Source organism: Helicoverpa armigera, chromosome 21, assembly GCF_030705265.1.
Source record: "Helicoverpa armigera isolate CAAS_96S chromosome 21, ASM3070526v1, whole genome shotgun sequence".
Taxonomy (NCBI): Eukaryota; Metazoa; Arthropoda; class Insecta; order Lepidoptera; family Noctuidae; genus Helicoverpa; species Helicoverpa armigera.
The window spans coordinates 9,984,703-10,008,229 of NC_087140.1; the positions used below are offsets into that span (position 1 = coordinate 9,984,703).

Sequence of the window (23,527 nt, forward strand, 5' to 3'; positions counted from 1 at the left end):
AAGTATATTGTTGTTCTCATGTAAACGCCTAATTAAGATTTTTATTAAACTTTAGAATAACTTATAAGTACATCAGAATAAGGTATAGGCTACTTTTAATCAAGAACGCTGCACCCGTGGTCCCGTGGATGACCCGCGCTTCACCTGCGACAAATGCGGCAAGAAGTGTCGTGCAGCTTTGGCTTATTTAGCCATAAAAGAAAATGCTTGCGGCACTAATAACCGCATAGACAAGCACTGCCACAATCATCTGACCAAGATGCTCTGTGGCCAATGATGATGACTTTTAATAAGAGTGTGGGCAGTTCCCTTACGAACCAGATGAAACATAATATTATAAATGCGAAAGTTACTTACTGTGCGTCTCTCAATTTCTCACGCCACAACTAAGTACTGAATCTATTTAAAATTTTGCTACACAGATAGTCTAGGAGTCTAGAGAAAAGATATAGGCTATTTTTCATCCGGTAGCGGTAAAGAATCAAGCATCAGCTGAGAATATTTAAACTTAAAAGATAAGAAGACATAAGTTCGGACACAAATAATACTTATCGCTTATATAACAATTATGGTAGACAGAAATATCTAATGAATTATGTACACAATCAATAAATTATCTTGTTTGACCTTTTCAATATAATGAACTCCCAATTACATTACCTACAATAAGTAGGAGTAGGTTTGTTTTATTATTGTTTGGTAACTATGTGAGTCTAGGGGTGTGCTTATGTCGTTATTCTGAAAGTTACTTCTTTGAGCCCGTAAAAAAGATTTATGAATTGGCCACCATCATCATTACCGTAACCATCATCATCATCACCACCATCATCATCATCATCACCATCACAGTCGTCGGTCGATACATACAAGTAAACGAGAAAGCATACTCAAAAGCCAAATTGATAAGTACCTGTCTAGAATTCTTTCTGTGTTTTTTTTTAATCTTACCGTTGACGTCCTTGAACATTTTTCCGTTCCTCTGTTCCAATCAATGAGTGACTTCAGTCAGTAACTGCTTAACCTATAACCACGTTTTGTACCGGGGGATCTCCCAAGCACTTTCATTATATAATTACTCAATTCTAACAATAATTGTTATTATATTATACTACTGATACGTACTTAGGTACTATAATGCCTAAGTGGCTAAAGAGTTTGTTTGTTTGTAAGCTTAATCTTAGGAACTATTGGACTGGTATGAAAAAAATTTCCGTGTTTCATCTACCGAGGAAGGCTATATTTTATAGGTTTTTGTCTGGGTAGATATGTGAAGTAGGTAATTCCCACTGGGGTGCGGGGGAAACCACGAATGGAAGCTAGTTTCTTCAATATATCGATGTTGTTTTATCACTTATGAATTCTTGATGAACGAGGGTCAAGGTTCAGCCTGTCGGATAACAAGTTTTTATCGACTTGGGGAAGGGACTTTTAGTTGTTTCTTAATAAATTAGTTATCGATGTTCATAGGAAAGTTTTGCGATGTTAATCTTAGGGAAGCGAAGCTTGGGAACTAGTCCTTGGGTGTTTTTGATATGTAGTTAATCTTCTCTTACATAGATTAAAACTTTCGTATGTCTTTCCCGGCGTAATACAGTTAACAGATGTATTTATTGTTATTATTTTTACAAGGTTTTGCTCAAAAGGAAGATAGATGCATAATGCACTTGGCAATATTTTCACTTAAACATGATTCACTATGTAAAAGTGCATAAACACAGCATCTTCATGTAACATAATGACATATAAACAACCATTTAAAATAGCCATAAAAACCTACGCAGGTTTATAAGTATTTAGGCATGAGTTAAGTCCTTGACAATTGAAACTTAAAGATTTGTGCAATACACACTTTCATATCACAACAAAAGGCATAATACCTCGCCATTGTATAGAAAATATACTAAAAAGTAACCGCTGTTTTGATGACGAAAGATTATATAAAAAGGTAAATAAATAACTAGTTTTTGTCATAGTGAAATCTAGTGGCCAAGGCTTTTGAAGAACGTTGTTGTACGACCTGTGGCTTTTAGCCGTTCTAAAACATTATTTTAGCATTATAACATCGATTGCGAATTTGTGATTATCTATCATCTACAGGATATTAGAATGTGGAGGAGAGGTATATTTTTTGGTTAGTATAAGTGCGAAAATTGGCTATTGTTAACGCAAGCACTTAAGGATGATAATTGAATTTAGATAGAAAGTGCATCTCTGCAGTTATGTTATATAAATTGAGACCGTTATTATACCAACACCTCTTACTGAAAACTGATCAAGACTAAATAAGATGTTCCATCTTGCCTTTCAAATTAACGGCCTCATTTAATAAAAAAAAAACTTATTCCAAATTTTTTCGGACTTACCTAGCTCCAAGCTGTCTTCATATCCAAATTGCAGTGTTCTCAAAACCTTCATTTTGTCCACAGCTCAACGTAAAAAAACAGACATCAAAGATAGTACTCCACGCCAAAGATTTCACTGTTTCCGAAGATGGCATTAGCATCATGGGTTCTCAACTCTACAAGGTTGTGGGGACCAAGATCAATGACACCTATAACTTGATGACGATAAACCTGGATGGTCAGCTGGTGGAGGCTGAGAACTATACGTTGACGATACCGTTCTATGGACACCTGAAGCCGGGGTTAGATGGGGTCTACATTAGTACTTATGTCAATAAGCAGACCAGTGAGAAAGAGTAAGTATATTGGTCAGAATTTATGGTAGTCTGTGATATTTTCTATTAAGTATCTTTGGGAAAGTTAACCCCCTTTTTTACCAGAATATTCAGGGCACAGAGTGGCTTTGGCTTCACTCCTTTTCTTTGGTTCGAAGATAATTTAGCTTTATGATTTTCCCCCGATAAGGCTTGAAGTAGATAAATCTAGAGTACCTTACAAAAATAACTACATAAAGATACAGGTACAGGACCTATATGATGGTGAGGTGTCACTCTCATTGGCTTGTTGCCAACATTTTCTTTATAAGGATAAAGTTGTGTGTTGGTTTGCTTACTAATTGACTTATTACTTCCTTCCTTTGTGGTTCCCCAGTTCACTACTAGGTACTCAACAAAAATATTTATTTATTTATTTATTTATTTATTTATTTATTAAGGGTTTACCAACAGCTTCTGTGTTGATTAAGCTTAAAGTACAATTTCTGTTATTAGGTACTAGGACTTACACAGTCGCCAATTACAGGTTAACCAACATACGCTAAATAATGATAGAATTTGAAAGTAGAAAATTATACAGAACAAAATTATACAAAACAAAAAACAAAAAAACACTTCTTATTAAAATTAAAGTAAAACTAAACTTGCTGTAATAAATAACACATAAACTTATGAGAACAATAACGACTGTCTTAGAAATACTTATAAAACTATATTTTGTGAGAACATCATGAGATCAAAACTTATGGTAACTAAAAATGTAAAAAATATAAATTAAAGTAGAGCAATAGAATAACATAAAAACATAACATTTTACGTAACATTTTGTCGATGTTGCAATTTTTGGGATTCCAGTAATTGGGCCTTAAAGATATTAATCGAGACATTGTAAATGTCAAGATCTGGAGCTGATTTAATCACTGAGTTCATCTCTCTGCTGAGTCTGACCAGTGGCGAGTTTACTCCTATATTGGTTCTAGTTGCTGGAGTATGATAAATATTAGTCACCTTTGTGGACAGTTTATATGACTTAGTACATGTCACCTATTTTTCAAGATGAGAAATCATCAGACTACCCTTCCCGCTATGGGTGCAGCTGGAGGGATTGTTTAACACCCAATACCAATAACTTTACCCCTTTATAGATAAAAAATAACATACCTACATATACACCAGCATCAATCGAACCTATTCTGCATATTTACACAGATATCTTAATCTCCAGGTACCTAATAGCGACACAGTTCGAAGCGATATCGGCCCGCAAAGGGTTCCCGTGCTTCGACGAGCCCATGTACAAGGCTACGTACACCATCACCATAGGACATCATAAGGACTTCACCGCTATATCTAACATGCCTCTGGAAAGGGCATCTGAGGAGAGGTAAGTTTTTGAATAAAGTTTATCTAGAGGTATACTAATGTAATAAAGTTTTTTTTTGTTTGTACCCTAAAAGGCTCCGAAACTACTGAACAGATTTGGAAAAGTCTTTCACTGTTGGAAGGCTACACTCTTCCAGAGTAATATAGTGGTTGCCACGGGACGCGGATGAAACCGCTTTATAACGGCTAGTTCTTAATAGAGAAATAAAAATTCTTCTAAATTGATTGAATCTCGATTTTTATAAATCTTTTGTTTTATTTATTTCAGTGCAATCGCAGACACCTGGTCATGGAATGAAATTGAGAATGCTTTTAAGTAAGTTTCCTTACCTTAAATTATTCTTCTCTGACAAAGTTACATTCTTCATTCCTTTTCTGTGTAAGAAGAAGCCTGTTATGTTATGTAGTGGGACTATAAAACAGGCCGATAAAGACGATGATGATTTTTACAATTTTCAAGTTTATGGATCCAATCTTCCAAAAAATCAAGTTCCTTATTTTTCTTGTCTTCTCCAGAAAGCCAAAGTCCGATTTCATGTGGGACACGTTCGAGAAGTCGGTGCCCATGTCCACATACCTGGTGGCCTTCGTGGTCTCCAAGTTCTCGTACGTGCAGAGTCCTGCTGAACTGTCCACTACCAAGTTCAGGATATGGGCCAGGAATGACGCTATGGATCAGGTAGGGAGGAGTTTATCTATTTATCAATCGGGTTGTAATCGAATCTATAGGTCTCAGATAATTTTGAACTCTTGTGTTAAACATAAGGTTCAGATTTTACCTATATAGGTATTTTGGAAAATGACTCCAGAACTGTTATTCCTGATTAACGGAGAGCTTCGATCTGTCGAGGTCGAAACCGCAACTACAGAAGTCAACTTAGTCTTTTGCCTCTTAAATATTTGGTTTCAGTGCAATATGATTAAAGTTTAGTTACTAGCACTCTGGTCCTTTTTGACAATATACTGCAATTGCCAGTATTCTTTTATATAGCATTTCACCAAATTATAACTAATGAATTTCTTCCCCTCTTCCAGACTGCCTACGCCTCAATAACCGGTCCCAAAGCGTTATCCTACTTCGAGGAGTGGTTCAACGTGTCCTACCCGCTGCCGAAGCAGGACATGATAGCCATCCCTGACTTCGCAGCCGGCGCCATGGAGAACTGGGGCCTCATCACCTACAGGGAGACGGAACTGTTGTATGATGAGAAGCAGTCTTCGTTCTTGAATAAGGAGAGGGTTGCTGAGGTAGGAGGAGTATATAAATGTGTATTGTTTTGGAAATTGGAAGTGTATAACACACACAGATTTCTTTGGCCGTCAAACACCGCAAAAATACTCGCTACTTGTTTGGCTCACAGAAACCCATCAGTTGCTAAAACTGCCGTCCATGTAATTAATGTATTTACATACATAAACTTAAAAAAATATAACTGTGTTTTTTTAAATTAATTATGATAATTATAACATAGACGAAAAACTTTGCCACCGAAAACCTAAGTTCATCATCATTTCATGTTCCCAAAGACTTCGTCGTCACATTTCTTTTTTTTTTTCGAGGTTTTTCTTTAAACATCAATTAATATACCTATGTATTTCTTAATACTTACTTCTAAACCTTGGTAATTCCCCAGGTAATAGCCCACGAGCTAGCCCACCAGTGGTTCGGCAACATCGTCACCATGAAGTGGTGGTCAGATCTGTGGCTGAACGAGGGCTTCGCGACCTTCGCAGCCTCCGTAGCTGTTAACCACGTGGAGCCCACCTGGTCGGCAGACAAGAGTTACGCGGCTGATAATATGCTGTCTGTGTTGAATCTTGATGCTTTGGAGTCTTCGCATCCTGTGAGTAGTCTTAAGATTTGGTCTATTGTGTTGGTGCGGTAATATTGGTAGGGTTCTCTTGGAGACTTGCATGCGCCAAAAAAATTGAATGACTGTCATGGCAAATTTTCTTAATAAAATTCGAAAAAAATAAGAAAAAATATATTTTGGCCAAGGAAAAGAGGGAGGGACTTGGAATTCAGTACTACAATGTATTATATGAAATGGAACGGATAAAAAGATTTCTTGCATTGTCCTATTTCTTATACTAAAGTTTTTATTTGTATTTGCCTTTCAGTGTATCCTTTTTCGTAATTTGCAGTTTCTTTAGCTTCTAGATTACATACATGGTAGATCACCACAATATAACAAACCCAATGGTTTCCAGGTGTCAGTCCCTATCGATGACCCGAAGCGTATCTCTGAGATCTTCGACGAGATCTCGTACAGGAAGGGCTCCACGCTCATCCGCATGATGACCATGTTCCTTGGTAACGAGATCTTCAGGAAGGCTATTAATAAGTAAGTTTTTTTAAAAATATTTAATCCTTTTAGTTTTCTGTATTTTGAGTTTACCCTTTGTTCCTTATTTACCGGGATGCGGCTCCATTATTGCAGTCCATTACTAGGTTAAGGCGTCACCTAAAATACGCCACAATCCAGCTATTCTTCCCTTTGTTTTTGAGGCTTGTTCTATAGGGGTTATTTATTGAATTCATGATATGCAATACCAATGCACGATTAGGTCAAATCAGTTCAAAAATTTTCAAAAACCCTTTTAGCCTCAATAAACACCTAAGCACTTTACGTTTTGTTCCATTCATTTACGTCATAAGCCTTTTTAAAACCTCACAAATTCAGGACCTTATCAACCAACAATCAAACCAAATATAATTTGAAATGTAAATGGTTAAAATACTTATATACTCTTACTCCTGTGCTGGCATTAAATGACGATGATGACTGACACTCTCTTCCACCCAGCTATCTCCGCAAGTATTCATACAACAATGCAGCCCAAGATGACCTGTGGCGTGAACTGACGGCCGTCAGCGAGCAGTACGGGGTGCTGCCCAGGAACGTCTCCGTCAAGGATATCATGGACACCTGGACCACACAGACTGGGTACCCCATACTGACCGTCAACAGGGATTATGAGGATAAGAGTCTAACTATACAACAGGTTGGTGTTTTCTGGTTAAGTTTGCTAGAGGGGATTTTGGATAAATAGACCGTAGAAGAAAGAGAAGAAGGGCAGGTCATAATATAATCTTAATATTGTAGGAACGATCTTAAAATGTGAGGTAACAGTTGTGAACATTTGGTACAACATATAAGTTTTAATTATCGGTATTCATACAGAAGCACTATCTCATCAAAAGACCATTTTTAAGCCATTTTACTCAAAAGGCAATTTTAAGCTTAACATCAGAAATCACAACATATGCGGGAGTGATTAGGCACGTGGTTTGGATTATGTTTACTAAGGCAATTTTGAGGCAATATCCAGCCTAGATTTGGATCTTCAGAATTGCTGACACTATTTTCTCATCATACAATCCCCATCTTTTTCCAACAGCGGCGCTACTTCTCCCTTTCCGCCAAATCATCAACCCGTGTCTCGTGGTGGGTGCCACTCAGTGTACTATGCGAGCCCGAGGCCCGGGGCAAAGCCCCCGCCCTGCAGTGGCTCGCCGACACCGAGGGGGGCGAAACCCTGCAGAGGTTCACCCACGCCTCTGATAGAGACCAGTGGGTGCTCTTCAACTACGATATGATCGGTGAGTTTCTATGTTGATGATTTCATCAGTGGTAACGGGTGAGAATTCAAAAACTGGTGGATTATAAAGTTGGCCAGATATCAGTGTTTTGAGGTGTTCAGATAGGCAGATATTCCATAAATTCAGGTCTGCATCTGGTTAAAGAGGGAACCATCTACAAAATAAGAGAAATAGTTAGGTATATAGATGACAAAAAAACAAAAACGTTCAATGATCTAAATTGAGAACCTCTTCTTTTTTGGGAAGTCCGTTTAAAATAAAATTATAACAAATTAAACCTGCTCCTTTTGGGGAACTCATCATCATCATCATCTCAGCCATAGGACGTCCACTGCTGATCATAGGCCTTCCCCTTAGATCTCCACAGATAGCTCCACAGATAGCTGTTGGAAGCGACCTGCATCTAGCGTCTTCCGGCGACCTTTATAAGGTCCTCTATCTACCTCGTTGGTGGACGTCCTACTTGGGGGATTCAGTTTAAAATAAACCCTAACAGCACATAAATAAGGCTCATATTCCCCCAGCGCCGTACCGCGTGAACTACGACCCTCGCAACTGGCAGCTGCTCACCGCCGCGCTCAAGTCTCCCGACTACAGCCACGTGCCCGTCATGGGCAGGGTTCAGCTCCTGTCTGATGCATTCGCGTTAGCATGGACTAACCATCTGGATTACAATACTGCGCTCAAGTAAGTCGGAGCCATTGTTATCAGCAATGATTTTATGTAACGATCAGATGTCTGGATTCTTGAAGGTATCATGTGGTATGGCACCTATTGACCATCAATGAGCACGTAAAGGAATTTTACTTTTTATGTAAAAAAAAAACATAGTCTCTCTTTTAGTAGTAAATTCCAATTTTCACATAACAACATAATGTTCAATGTGAAAAAATTGCTGTGTTTTACCAGGGTCTAGCTAGGGCCGATGTTTGCTATAAGAAAGAAAACAAGAAGAAAGAAAATGTCAAAATAGAAAGTGTTAATAAATTGACTGCAAATATTTACAAAACTTATTAACAAGCTTCTCAAAATTCCTCCCTATCGTTGTTAAATAAGTCAATAGGATTTTCAATAACACCCACAATAAACCACCACCATTTTAACATCAAAATTTCTTCCCCCAGCCTTGCCAGTTATCTTCAACGCGAAAAGGAATACCTGCCTCTCTCCACGGGTCTCAAAGCTCTGGCCAAGATCGAGAACGTTCTGAAACGCACTCCCGACTACGGCGCCTTCCAGAAGTTCGTGCGGAAACTGATAGGGGAGACGTATGAGAGAGCTGGAGGAATGGCCGCTAAGAAGATTCTTAATGCTAAGGATTTGAACAGTGTTAAGATGCAGGTCAGTTGAAAAGACTCGACTTTTAACGGACACACATTTAAAATATTTATTTGCTTTTAAATGTTGATACAATGTTAGGTGCAGTTTACCGATTTCCGAAAAAGACATAGGTCATCAGTTCGGATGTGTGTATTTTTTATATTTGGTCTACCTTGGTCATTTTTGAGTCTAGAGACGTTTCTAGATAGCAGATGTTTTGGTGGAAATGAAGGCATGGTAGTGTCCATAGCCAAGTTCAAAGATATTTCTACCGTGTCTAATAAAAAGATTATGGGTTCATGTTTTAAAAAACCTTTAAAAAGTTTATTTAGTTACAATTATGAAAAAAATCAATGTACATTTTTCATGTCATTTATTTTTCAAGTTTAAATAATATACTTATACCAGGAAATGTGGTACCTACATGCGGCGAGTTTTCAAATATTAAAATTAAATCCAAACACATTTATCCAGGTAACAACAAGTGCCTGGGCATGTCGCATGAAGGTGCCGGGCTGTGAGGAGAACGCCATGCAGCTGTTCCAACAGTGGATGGACACCGAGAACCCCGATGAGAATAACCCGTGAGTTTCACTTTGTGTCACTGAGTTTTGGGGAATAGGGAACATGGTAGAGTAGGGAAAAGTTCTTAACTTTAAATCCATCCCCATGTTCTTATACAGAGTTGTTAGGATTCTCGGCAGAGCTAATTTTGATAAATCGCGTATAACGTAATATGTATGTCACTCGAGTTTCGTAATGATGCAGGGACATGACGCGAAAGGTCCCGTTCCTTGGTGACCTTTTCCTTTAAATCATTCTGTATTGTCTTCCCACAGCATCCCGCTGGACCTGCGTCGCACAGTATACTGCGTGGGCGTGGGTCGCGGGTCGGTGCTGGCGTGGCGCTTCGCGCTCGCGCGGGAGCAGCGCGCCAACGTGGCGGCCGCCAGGGATGCCCTGCTGCAGGCCCTCACCTGTACCAGGGAGATATGGATACTGGCGCAGTATGTATTGAGCATCACTTGCTGCTTATGAATTGTGTATTTGAATACTTCTTGAACAAAATGTACGATGACTAATTTGCTGCTTATAAATTATTTACAAAAGATTATACTTCTTTCACATAATGTTTTATGAGGAATTTGACGCCTTATGCGTTGTCTACCGGTCTACTTTTGGGTGTCACAGTCTAGCTTAAGTCTTCTATTTGTATAATGCCTTTGATCTTGTGATCCAACAAGTCCCAGCCTCAAATTCGCCTGACGGTCTTTGCCATTGACACAACTCGATTATTTCTGACAACAAAATGGCACAACCTATTTCGCATTCACAGGAATAAGGATGTAGTACAAAAAAGAAAAACTTAAGACTTCTATGTTCCCTCCCAAAGTTCTAACAAAGTGGAACAATATATTTGCATCCAGCACAAACAGGGTTTTTTAAAAGCATATATTCTCTCCAGATACCTAGAGTGGACGATCACGGAAGGCTCGGAAGTGCGTCGCCAGGACGCGGGTGCCGTCATCGCGAACATCATCCGCTCGCCTGTAGGATACTATGTAGCTAAGGACTTTGTGTACGAGAGGATCGACGATATTTATAATGCGTAAGTTTACTCATAAGAAACTACTGGTAGGTACATCTAAAGTCCAAGTCTTTTTCTTATCCTGGAAAATCAAAAAAACTGATAAACTAGATTATAAATAAATAGTGTTTTTGTAATTCGACTATGCTTGTCGTTCTCTACTCATTCTAATAATACCTAATTTGGTTGTCCACAGGTTCAAGGGTCAAGCTCGCCGTATAGGACACATCATTAAGATTCTTTTGGATCAGTTCACAACGCAGTCTGAACTCGATAACGTAAGTTTTTTTCTATTATAGCTTTTTTTCTATTCATCAGTATTTCAAGACAGAAAAACTCAAAATTTCTGTTTACACAAACTACTAAGTGACATCACTTTGGAGAGCTGATTTTGGTTATTTACTGCTAAAACTTAATGACTACCTTTTTCTTTATCTAATGTTCCAATAACCTTCTCTTCACAGTTCCTATCATGGCGCGACAAAAACGCCAAGTACCTCGCGGAGTCGAAGCTGAGCGTGGAACAAGCCATCGAGAAGGCGCAGGTGAACATCAACTGGATCTCCAAGAACAGGCGAGCCGTCGTCGACAAGCTGCGGGAGTTCTCCACGTAAGGAAATAGTGCATGCCTTAGTTTCATGCCCAGTTTCAAAAGTCACTGATAGGCTGTCAGGAAACTACCTATAACTTTTTAACCGACTTCCCAAAAAGAACGAGGTTCTCAATTCCTCGGGATCTTTTTAGTTTCAAAGGTCTCGGATAGTAATATCTGGTAGAAATTAGAAATTACAAGCAGTCTTTATTTGGTATTAACTATCAGATAAATAAGTGACACTTTATTGGTAATCAGTGAAACTGGGCTTAACTGTAGGTATTTGTCAGGGGGAAACATCGTCGATAAGCAAGTATTCTAAGAAAAAAATGTTATTTTCCCCTGACAAATGAATAAATCAAATTCGTTTGACAAAGAAAGGCAAAATCTTTTGAAACTGTAAAATGCTTTGTAAAGTAGACCTAAGTAGCTAGTTTAAGTAGATGTATTAATTTGTATGTACTTAATGTGGCTGCTTTTTGTCGGAAAATTAAGGCTTTATGACTTTAGCGAGTTTTCACTTTGTAAGAAATCGTGACATAATTCGTAAATTCAACGGCAAGCATAATATCGATTTCTTATAAAGATGGAAAACAGCTTTTGTTCAGTTACCACAAATACCAACTAAATTGTAAGACCGTAATAAAAAAATGTGGAATAGGTGTTAAAAATAGCATCATCATCTATCCTTTTATCTTTCAATGCACTCGTATTTCCAATATTCTAAAAGTGATGTTATTTCTAACACCAATTCACAAAGGTACTTAAACTCTAGCCTAGAACAAAAAAAAAATAGTTGCAGACTTTTATTTGTAATAAAAAGTAGTTAGAAAAATCGATTTATATAACATTTAGTTTATTTTTAGTCCGCGTCGGCAGCCTGCGATTGCGTGGAAGGGACATCCTAGCTTCATGAATTCTATATTTGCTATACACAACATTTCTAAAGAGAGATTGAAACCATTTGCGTATTACGTGGGAAAATAAAATTAAAATAAATATTTTTGGTTTAAAACTTGACTGTGATATTGACAGTATGAAAGGCTAAAGCTCAACTGAGCTTCTAGTCTCGTGTTTCTAGGAAGCAGCAAAAATAGGGGAATCATTTTCCGAACTTGGCGGCACTCTACCGTGCATGTTTTAAAAATGCTTTAGAATTTTTTCTTTTCTTTAATTACCCGCAAACAGACCTATGTTTTCTTTTGCTTACTCAAATTTTGCACGCTTTACATGTTTTCACAATTTTATTTTTTTACGTTATACGCAAGCCTTACTTCTGTATTATTTTACCTTTAAGTTTTAGATGAATCTTAGTAGGAAAATCCAATGAATTATGTTTTGTTTGTATTTTTTTATTTATCAAATATTATGTTTGTTATGTGAAAATAATATTTTAATTCTATTTTAAATACTTTTAAACTAGGAATGGTTGAGAATACTGTTGGCATAATTTTGTATAGTTATTTATTGTGAATAGCATAATAACTCCGTCCAGTACAAGGTTTATAATGATATTGAGAACAATCGTTACTTAATTCTTAAAAATAGAATTAAAAATAAATGTGTAATTATTTAATCCTTTTGTTTTATTTTGAATTTTTCTTTTTTTTGCTATAGCACAAACTACACAAAAATAGATGGAGATAGGAAAGTTTTGAAAAGAAAAAAGTCATAGCAGTCTTCATCTTATCGTAAGACTTGCAAGTTGAATTACCTAACAAGCACTAGTGTCAAAAGGCACCACCATATCGACAACTATTTTTTCAACACGCTTTTATTAGCATCACTTGCAACTAACTACGTATGTAAGAAAATCTTATGCCCGTTTTCACCAACAACCCCTTACCGTTTCCCTATCTAAAAGCTACTTTTAATAAGGACCCCTCCCAATTTGACACCTACCTAAATTCATTTTCACCACACTTGTACATGGATCCCTTAAGTAAGTGACAGATTACTAGTTCTACAAACGATAATGCAAAGTCGATATTTTATCGATAAAATGATTTTTCTGTACTTCTTAAGAAATAAACGTCTATCGAGTATATATTACTAAAGCCTGTGAGTTTTTTTTCTTGTGATGTTATTTTAATTTAACTTAAACTACATTACGCTATGTTTTATGCAATAAAACAGTAAAGAGGTTTTCTATAGGTGAATTTTTACCTATGTCATTCGCGCGTTTGTCAAATTGACTGATGTGTATGTGTACATAGAGTGAGGTTAATTTTGGGTTTATTATTGTTGAATAGATAAGTTTATTTTGGCAGAGAAGAGAAAACGAGAATAAACCTTTCTTGCAGAAGAAAAAGACAAGCTAGTGAAATTGCTGACGTCTCATAGAGACACAATATTAAACAAAAAACGGATGGGACCACGAACGAAGCCAAAAACAAAGCTTGGATCCAGTCACAAATAGTTTTAATGCGATAGGAACCGTTTACAGGTAAATGTGTTCCTTGTTTTACTGTCGACTTCATTGTATTTTTGTTCTCCATGAGTTGATGGATTTAAGTGTGGGGTTAAAATTATAGATTTATTATATTTATTTAGTTTCAGGTGGTGCGAGAAATTGGAAAGACGTGTAAAAACATGCTGCGCCCAGCCCACCCCAAATTGAATTGGTGCAGGAGGATGATGATAATGTTTATTACATCATATGAGGACTAATATTAAAATATTTGTTTACTATCTTTGTTTTAATTTACATAATTTATTATGTTCAATGTTAGCCTACTTCTTACCTCCAGAGGGTATCCCCTATCACCTAGGAGATAGGCTCCTCCATATTCACCATTTTCGAATCATTGGTATCTATTGCAGTTTTGGTATTTAAGGCCAATTCAAACCTGAGCGATATTTGCTGCCGCTGTGGGTAAAGGTAGATACCGCGCCGGTTTCGCTCAGGTATTTAGTATCAAGTATAGTTACCGGCACGGATATTGAGCTCTCGGCGGAAGAGTGGGGATCGCTTTGCGCACTGTACACAAGGCAATAAACCAATAAATGGCTTCTGCGCAAGTGAAGGTCAGGGCTCAATATCCGTGCCGATAACTATACCGCGGCTAGAGCGACCTGAGCGATATCCACTGCCGCTGTGGGTAGAAGTACATACCGCGCGGCAGCAGCGGCATGCATCCCGAACATCAACAGTAATATTAACGCATACCCACTGGGTTTTCTCTGTCGCAGGTGGTAGCGAATACCGCTTAGGTCTGAACAGTCATATTACCGCATACCCACAGGGTTTTCTCTGCCGTAGACAGTAGCGAATACCGCTTAGGTCTGAACAGTCATATTACCGCATACCCACAGGGTTTTCTCTGCCGTAGACGGTAGCGAATACCGCTTAGGTCTGAATAGGCCTATAGTTGTCCCGGCCTCCGCGAAACTACATCAGTGATTACCAGATTTGCATCTGTTATGGTCTGTATATTTATGGACATGCAGGACTTCCTATTTTTGAATAATTCAGCGACATCACGACCTAGCAAGTGCATTCATAGCAAGTGATAACCTATAATCTTATAAAAAAGTCATGAACATCGTACTTTTTTCTCAGACATCTGCTCTTTCACGTAAGATAGGTACGTGGTCTTCTAATGATTATTATTTTACATATCCACAACCTCCACAGCTTCTAAACTTTCTAAAAGTATACGTTTCATTTTATTTTTGCTTTTTAAACATGGTATTTTTGGTGTTACATAACATATAAAGGTACATTCTATCCATTTCCAGAAACGGTTCAAAATATGTTTGTATTCTGTAATGATAATGATAGGGGTTGTTTAAGCAGGCATCAATCGGGCCCCCAAGTTTAAGTGAAATTTTTAGGTTAAAATTGACACCTAGGCTTTGGTGAAAATGAAATTCTTATTAAGTGTTCCGTAAATGCTCCCTAAATTTAGGTATTCGTTGGTGAAAACGGGCACTAGAATCTTAATTTGACCCACTTTTCGCTCTTCGATTAGAATGAAATTTTGCACACGCTCTGAGTTCTAATGAAAATACATAACTAGTTAAGAAACGTCATTATAAATCCAATATGGCGGCCTCCCCAAAATGGCGGACTGGCTATTTGAAACCCACCCCCACGATATAGGTATTAAATGAAAGGATTTGCTGTCATTAATATGAAAAAAATTGTCACGTCACGTGACTTGAATCCAATATGGCGGACATCCAAGATGACGGTTTGGCTATAGGTATTATCATTATTTGAGTAGAAAGTTGTATCAAAATTATTTACCTTTAGCTAAGTGACTATTCAAATGGACTATAGGCTCTATTCCCCGTACTCACGAGACATTTAATGGTTACTTAAGTCATTCGTTAGTGAAGGTTTACTTCACAATCCGTCACTAAGGAGTGACTTAAGTAATCATTTAATGTCTCTGAGTGCGTGGGATAGAGCCTATAGTCCACTTGACAATAACGTTCGGTTTCAGACAAGACGAGAAGGACCGAGCGCTGCGGCTGACGCAGAGCGCCGCTCCTGCCGCGCCCGCGCACGCGGCTCTGGTGGCCGGCGCCGCGCTATACTTGTATATTGTATGAGAACATATCTGTTTATATCGTGTTTGTGTGTTTTATTGCCGAGTCTTGGCTTGATTATCCCTGAAAATTATGCTGGTAGTTCTCTGGTAGTACATAGAGTGTACATAAGGATATACTTAGGGGAGATCATATAGTATGCATAACGAAATACATAGGGGAGTACATAGAATGTACATCGGGGAGTTCATAAAGTGTACATAAGGAAGTACATAGGGGAGTTTATAAAGTGTACATAAGGAAATGTACACTTTATAAACTCATATCATAGGGGCAGTTCATAGGGAAATCAAACAAACAAAGAATCTCTTCAGCTTTATAATATTAGTATAGATGTACACATCCCATCCCATCCTTTTCCCTCCCTATTCTATATCTAGGGTTGCCACCCGTACTTTATAATAAAGTATTGTACTTTATTTTGGGTAAACGTACTTTATACTTTATGAGGGCAATAAAGTACGTGAAAATACTTTTTTTTAGCTATTTTGACGTTTGAAGGTTTTATTTAATTGTTTACTAAAAGAAACAAAAAGTTCAAGCGATTATTTGCGTTAAACGGAACGGATCGCGTCGATAAAGTTAAATGCTGAGCAGCACTATCGCTTTTGAACGTAACCCTTTGACGTAACCTAAAATGTCAATGTCAACTTGTCATTTCAAAAGTTCAAAGTAGTAATGATTTCGTAAATATATATAAAATCGTGTCATTTCTGCTATCCATTCCTGCCACTTCAGCATTTACAGAGAGAGTTTTTTCTCTGATGAATGCTAAGTGGCGGGACGAACGAAACAGAGCGTCCCTAAATTTAATAAAAAACGAATTATTTATATATTTCAATCTAAACATAGATTGTAAAGATGCGGTTAAGACGTTCTTTGTTAATAAATATTTGTTAGATGTTGCCAGAAGTAACAAAAAATATGTATGGAAAAAAATAGCAATTTAAATAAATAATACTTTATTTTCAGATCTTGTACTTTATTTTTTTAACCTTAAAAAGTAAATATACTCTATTATCGGTGCTTTGTGATGATATATATAATATGTGATGATATATTATATATATCATCACAAAGCACCGATAATAGAGTATATTTACTTTTTAAGGTTAAAAAAATAAAGTACAAGATCTGAAAATAAAGTATTATTTATTTAAATTGCTATTTTTTTCCATATATCATCACAAAGCACCGAACGCAACCAAAACTGCGCATAGAGCGCCATCTATTGAAGTCATAGACAAAACTCCAGTTTCAAACTCAGCAATGGCCGGCCGGCATCGATAACTGCGCGCGCGGTGTAAAAAATCAAGTTAAGCCTGTGAATACGACTAAAAGTGCTCTGGTGTTGTGATCCCTGTGTTCCTGGCATCCTGTAAGTACTTGATCTTTCATTCATTGAATCTCACAGCCTGTTTCTAGCAAAATACCTAAATCAAGGCGTCCCCGGCTGGACGCCAAACTCAATCATATTTGTGGTCCATTTCGAGCGCGAATACCTGTAGATTACAGTTAATTCAAGCATTCTCAGGTTCAATTTCTATCGAAAACTCTGAGATTATCTAGATTTTTCAATTTTAAAAGTATTATCCAACTAAATATTGTTAGTCATACTCGCCGTGAGTAACCTATGCGGATTCACAGGTCATCTTCATTTAGTCGGGTTATATTACAACAATTTTCGTAACTATTTACAAAGTAAATTGTTTACTATCTAATTATAATTGTATATTATATGAATATAACTTTAAAACTATTTCACCTAAACGTATTGATTTACACCTAATACAATCTCAACTTAGGTTCGCATTTCATACGTGATTTCTTAATACCTACATACCTACTTACGAAACAAAAACAAAGTGGAGGAGGGCAAACTAAAACTTCTTCAATCTCAACGCGAATATGTCTATCGTGATATTCAAATCCTTTATGACTTATCAATAGCTATGATTCAAGATCATTCAAAGGTATCGTCGTTCTAGGCGAGATATTCTCGGATACATTCAATTCGCGAAGAATTTGTTTCGTTATGTAGTAAAATACAAGCATTGGAGTTAGCTATAAAACCTGATGCGCAAGTGTCCCAAAAATCTTTGAGTTCGTTTGATGATTTGTACTATGCCGTAATCAGTGCAGCGGCTAACTTACCTACTACCGAGAAGAGCGGCAACGTCGACGGAACGTCCTCGCATACGTCATCGGTTCTAGAGCGAGCGGAAGTAAAATCTAACTCGGGACTATTTTGCTACCTAAACTTGAGTTACCTAAATTCGATAGCAAAATAGAAAACTGGCAAACATTTTATGATATTTACAAAAGTTTGATTCACGATAGGTAATAAGTCGATTTCGGAAATAGAAAAATTTCATTATTTAGCGTCTTGTCTACAAGGCCCCGCTTTGTCTATTGTCAAAGGAGTTCCGATGACCGCCGATAATTACGAAGTCGTTTTTAATAGTTTAATCGAGCGTAAAGGCTGATTTACATTGAGTCAGTAACTGACGTCAGTGTAGGCGCCGAAAACTGACGCGTGCTATTTACATGAACTCAGTGTAGTGTCAGTGTTTCGTCAGTAGTACCTACTGTACTGACTTCAAATCAATTTACACGATGGCAGTGCCGGGTCAGCACTGACTTGTCAGTGGACTGACGTCAGTTACCCTTGATGAGTTAGTTAGCCTTGAAGGCTGATTTACATTGAGTCAGTAACTGACGTCAGTGTAGGCGCCGAAAACTGACGCGTGCTATTTACACGAAGTCAGTGTAGTGTCAGTGTTTCGTCAGTAGTACTGTACTGACTTCAAATCAATTTACACGATGGCAGTGCCGGGTCAGCACTGACTTGTCAGTGGACTGACGTCAGTTACTGACTCAATGTAAATCATGGCTGATTTACATTTACATTTACATTTACAGCCTTCAGCCATTATCAAAACAAGCGTCTTACAGCTTTGTCATATCTGGATAAATTTTTCAACCTGCCAGCTGTAAAATCAGGCAACTTCCAAGATCTGCAAAAGTTAACAGGTGAGGCTTATGAGGCTTACCATGCTCTCCAATCAATGAAAATCGAAAACTTGGGTGATTTTGTTTTGTTTTATTTAACATCGCGGTCGCTCGATCCGGACACGCGCATTCGATTCGAAACTCAAACAAACATTTCGCAAATACCTACCTACCTTTTGTGAATTGTTAAAGTTTCTTCAAGATTATGTTAAAATCTTAGAAACTAATCAGCTATCTTCTAAATCTACAAATAATAATAATTCTAGTTCCCCGCGTAAACTCGCGTATACAAAATTTCCGATCGGACCCGCACCGCGCGTGCAAAATAGCAGCGGACAAAAACGCTCATCTTATCTCGCTAAATCTAACTCACTTGCAAATGTGGCTTGTGCTCATTGCAATAATGCGCACTCAATTTATCAGTGTCCTACCTTTCAATCTTTAGACTCTCGTGCTAGACTCGCATTAATAAAAACTAAAAATAATATGTGTACAAACTGTTTACGTACAAATCACGTCATAGAAAAATGCTTATCAAAAATGACTTGTACGGTGTGTGGTTTACGTCATCATAGTATCATACCCTGTTGCACATAGACCCAGCGCCATCCACCAGCGCTGAAGCGAACGTTACAGCTCATTCTCACGTTGCAGTTCCCAATCGTGATGGTTTTACTAGGAACCTGTCAGGTGCGCGCGCTCAACACCGCCGCCGGCACTCAATGTACCGTGCGCGCACTCGTTGACAGTGGGGCGCAGGATTGTTTTATTACTTCTGCATGCGCAAAAACACTTGGGTTGAAACTCCGCCGGTGTAATCTTACCATAGCCGGACTAGGACAAAACTCAGTTACACACGTAAAGAGGGTGACAGACTGCACTATACTACCTGTACATGGTGATGCTCCGCACTTTAATATCAAACCAGTCGTATTAGATAACATCACAGCTCTAATACCTAGCGTTAAAGTACCATCAGTCGTTCGAGAACGCTCCAAACATCTCGTGTTAGCTGATCGCGACTATGATGTTCCCGCCAAAATTGATTTATTGATAGGTGCGGAGCTATTCCACGATATTTATGACGGTCAACGTATCAATCTGGGGCCCGGTTTACCTACCGCTCTGCATAGCGTTTTCGGGTGGATTTTGACAGGGGCAGTCAATTCTAATTCTGTACCCTTGAACACAGCGTGCTCTTTAGTGGCCACCACATTTAAATTAGAGGAACAAATTCAAAAATTTTGGAAAGTGGAGGAACCACCACGCGCTATTATCACCGTACCCGAGAATGATACCTGCGAACGCAGGTAGGTACATAGATCTAACCTATCGCGAACCTAACGGCCGATATGTCGTACCTATCCTTTTAAAGGAAGGCGATCAGTCATTGGGTGAATCTTACAATGATACACTCTCGCGTTTTACTAATCTTGAAAAGAAACTTAATCGTCAGACTGAACTTAAATCCGATTATGTAAACTTTATGCGCGAGTACGAGAATTTAAATCATATGTATCCTGCACCTGACCCTGCAGTACCTATTCTCAATCGTTATCTCATCCCTCACAGTTGCGTCGTTCGCCCAGAGAGCACGACCACTAAATTGAGAGTAGTATTCGATGCTAGCTCTAAAACTACTAACGATCTTTCTTTAAATGACATTGTTTATACTGGCCCAAAGCTTCAAGTAGATATTGTAGACATCATAACTGGCTTCAGATTACAAACAGATTATAAAGTAGTTTTGACGTGTGACATATCCAAGATGTATAGAGGGATCTTGATAAGGCCGGAGGATCGGAATTATCAACACATACTGTGGCGAGAATCTCCCAGTGATCCAGTAAAAGAGTACGAACTCGCGACTGTCACCTACGGAGTTAGTAGTTCACCTTATCTGGCCATCCGCACTCTCCACCAATTAGCTGTCGATCATGGCGCCGCGTATCCACGCGCAGCTGAAGCCCTTCTTCATGAGACATATGTCGACGATATAACTAGTGGCGCGCCCTCTGTACGTGAAGCTATAGAACTAAAAAATCAACTTATCGCTTTGCTAGGTTGTGCTCAACTTGAGCTCCGAGAATGGAGTAGTAATTCACAATCTGTTCTTAATACTTTGCCAGAAGATCATTGTCAAAAACCTAAACTTTTTTCTGATGAAAGCGATAAATCAACTTTAAAAATCTTAGGAGTCAAATATGACCCTGTGAGTGACAACTTCAGTTACTCACACTCCCCTATCGAGGACGGTGAATGTACCAAGCGTTCAATCTTATCTAGCATCGCGCGTATTTTCACCTTGTATCCTAAAAGCCAAATTGCTCCTTCAAGATTTGTGGCGTCTTAATCTTTCATGGGACGAACCTGTGCCCAGAGATGTAGCTGTAGAATGGCAAACCTTCATAGCTGATCTCCATAACTTAAATCTAATACAAATCCCTCGTAGGATTATACCTTCACAATCTAAAGCATTTCAAAAGTCGTGGTGGCCTAGTGGGCAAAGAACCAACCTCTCAAGGATGAGGGCGCGGGTTCGATTCCAGGTCAGGCAAGTACCAATGCAACTTTTCTAAGTTTGTATGTACTTTCTAAGTATATCTTAGACACCAATGACTGTGTTTCGGATGGCACGTTAAACTGTAGGTCCCGGCTGTCATTGAACATCCTTGGCAGTCGTTACGGGTAGTCAGAAGCCAGTAAGTCTGACACCAGTCTAACCAAGGGGTATCGGGTTGCCCGGGTAACTGGGTTGAGGAGGTCAGGCAGGGCAGTCGCTTCTTGTAAAAGCACTGGTACTCAGCTACATCCGGTTAGACTGGAAGCCGACCTCAACATAGTTGGGAAAAAGGCTCGGAGGATGATGAATCTAAAGCATTTCAACTCATCGGATTTTGTGATGGATCCACGAAAGCGTATGGCTGTTGTGTTTATCTTCGTGTCGTCACCTCTCACGGTGTTCAAGTTTATCTTTTAATTGCTAAGTCCAAGGTTGCACCTCTGAAAGTGTTGACTGTTAACCGTTTAGAGTTGTGCAGTGCTGTATTGCTGGTCAAAGTAATAAATCGCATTCACTCCTTGCTTAGTTCTAAAATCATCTTAAATAAATCTATCTTGTTTACAGACAGCTCGACTGTATTGTCGTGGTTGAATACTGAGCCACACAAACTTAAGACCTTCGTTGCTCACAGAGTGGTCCTTACTAACGACAGTCCTGTGCTAACTGGGTGGCGACATGTGTCCACCCATGACAACCCAGCCGACGTCTGTAGTCGTGGCTTATCATGCCTATCTCTATCTTCAGCTCAAATTTGGTGGTCTGGTCCTCAGTGGTTGCAGCATGAACCCTTTAACTGGCCTGTATCAGCAGTTGAAGTGTCAGATAACGTGCCAGAACTTAAGCCTTCATCACGCGCGTGTCACACAACTGTGACACGTGAAGCTGACTTACTCGATTCCATCATGGAACGCCACTCCTCTCTTTCCCACGTGGAAAGAGTGGTTGCATGGATCTACCGTTTCATCAAAAATGCGAAAGCAAAACGTTCTGACCGTAACTCACTACCTTACCTCACAGCCGCTGAACTAAGTCAATCTCTGGACCATCTAACAAAATATGTTCAACATCAAAGTTTTAATGATGTCATATCTTTGATTGCATCAAATAAACCTTTACCAAAACATTTATCTCAACTCTCTCCTTTTGTGGACACTCGCGGAATCTTGCGAGTGGGGGGACGTCTTAAGCACGCGTCGTTACCTTGTCGCGTCAAACATCCATATCTACTACCTAAAACTTCCCGACTGAGTACTCTTCTTATCGACCACTTTCATACAACTTACCTTCAGTGTGGGCCTCGTCTACTCCAATCGTTAATTATGCGTCGATATTGGATACTCGGCGTCAGGAATCTCATCAGATCGCGTTTATCAAAATGCGTGATTTGTTTTAAAATCAAACCGATTGCACTTCAACCTTTTCAAGGTGATCTTCCACCTTCCCGACTACAACCGGGTCATTGTTTTCAAACAATCGGCATCGACTTCGGAGGTCCGTTTATCATAAAACAAAGTAGACGCCGTAACGCTAAAACTTACAAAGCGTATCTTTGCCTCATAGTATGCCACGCTACCAAGGCAGTTCATCTCGAGCTCGTTACCGAGCTCACATCTGAAGCGTTTATACCGGCCTTGGATCGTTTTGTATCACGCAGAGGACTTTGTCACTCTACAGTCACAGATGGCGGTACTAACTTCGTGGGTGCCAGACGTTATTTATCGGAAGTCAGCGAAATGCTCAACCGCGATAGCAACAGTATTTCCAATCAGCTCGCTTCTCGAGGAATTACGTGGAAGCTCAATCCTCCTTCGGGCCCTCACTTCGGAGGCATATTCGAGAGCGGTATAAAATCTACCAAATACCATCTCAAACGTATAATCGGATCGCAGGTTCTTACCTTTGAAGAATTTTATACGATCTTAACGAAAGTAGAAGCCATGTTAAACTCTAGACCGTTAGTGGAATTATCTTCCGATCCCGACGAGGTTGACGCTCTTACAGCTGGTCACTTCCTCATCGGTCGACCTTTAATATCTCTGCCCGAACCGGTATAGTCTGAAAACGTAAGTTTACGTACTCGTTGGCAGCTCTTACAGCGCCTATCTCAGAGTTTTTGGCGCACTTGGCAAAGGGACTATTTACATACCCTACAACAGCGACTAAAATGGTTTAAACATGGCAACCATCAGCCAAAGTTGAATGATCTTGTAACCATTTACGAACCAAACTTA

At 38.8% G+C, this 23,527-nt stretch overlaps 2 protein-coding genes and 1 long non-coding RNA gene across 4 annotated transcripts in view; all 3 read left to right on the forward strand.

The window, feature by feature from the left end:
* Positions 1-15,746, forward strand: part of LOC110376037 (aminopeptidase N) — a 28,937-nt gene extending 13,191 nt beyond the window's left edge. For both annotated transcript variants that reach the window (XM_064040116.1, XM_064040115.1), the window contains exons 3-19: positions 2,427-2,698; positions 3,903-4,061; positions 4,329-4,376; positions 4,577-4,739; positions 5,096-5,308; positions 5,695-5,904; positions 6,272-6,405; positions 6,868-7,066; positions 7,463-7,664; positions 8,189-8,351; positions 8,789-9,005; positions 9,459-9,568; positions 9,824-9,991; positions 10,450-10,593; positions 10,769-10,850; positions 11,037-11,182; positions 15,616-15,746. In XM_064040116.1, coding sequence (XP_063896186.1) covers positions 2,427-2,698; positions 3,903-4,061; positions 4,329-4,376; positions 4,577-4,739; positions 5,096-5,308; positions 5,695-5,904; positions 6,272-6,405; positions 6,868-7,066; positions 7,463-7,664; positions 8,189-8,351; positions 8,789-9,005; positions 9,459-9,568; positions 9,824-9,991; positions 10,450-10,593; positions 10,769-10,850; positions 11,037-11,182; positions 15,616-15,724 — 2,739 coding nt within the window. In that variant the 3' untranslated portion in view covers positions 15,725-15,746. The remainder of the gene's footprint in view (positions 1-2,426; positions 2,699-3,902; positions 4,062-4,328; positions 4,377-4,576; positions 4,740-5,095; positions 5,309-5,694; positions 5,905-6,271; positions 6,406-6,867; positions 7,067-7,462; positions 7,665-8,188; positions 8,352-8,788; positions 9,006-9,458; positions 9,569-9,823; positions 9,992-10,449; positions 10,594-10,768; positions 10,851-11,036; positions 11,183-15,615) is intronic.
* Positions 12,988-14,420, forward strand: LOC135118387 (uncharacterized). Its single transcript, XR_010277548.1, has 3 exons — positions 12,988-13,225; positions 13,468-13,610; positions 13,718-14,420. It is a non-coding gene; the product is annotated as an uncharacterized LOC135118387 (long non-coding RNA).
* Positions 15,747-23,029: 7,283 nt separating the features above from the next.
* Positions 23,030-23,350, forward strand: LOC135118331 (uncharacterized). Its single transcript, XM_064039974.1, has one exon. The coding sequence runs from the start codon at positions 23,030-23,032 to the stop codon at positions 23,348-23,350; it is 321 nt and encodes a 106-aa protein (XP_063896044.1).
* Positions 23,351-23,527: the final 177 nt, after the last annotated feature.

Coding starts and splice junctions, on each gene's coding strand:
- LOC135118331 (XM_064039974.1), top strand. CDS start 23,030: ATGCTCAACCGCGATAGCAACAGTATTTCCAATCAGCTCGCTTCTCGA.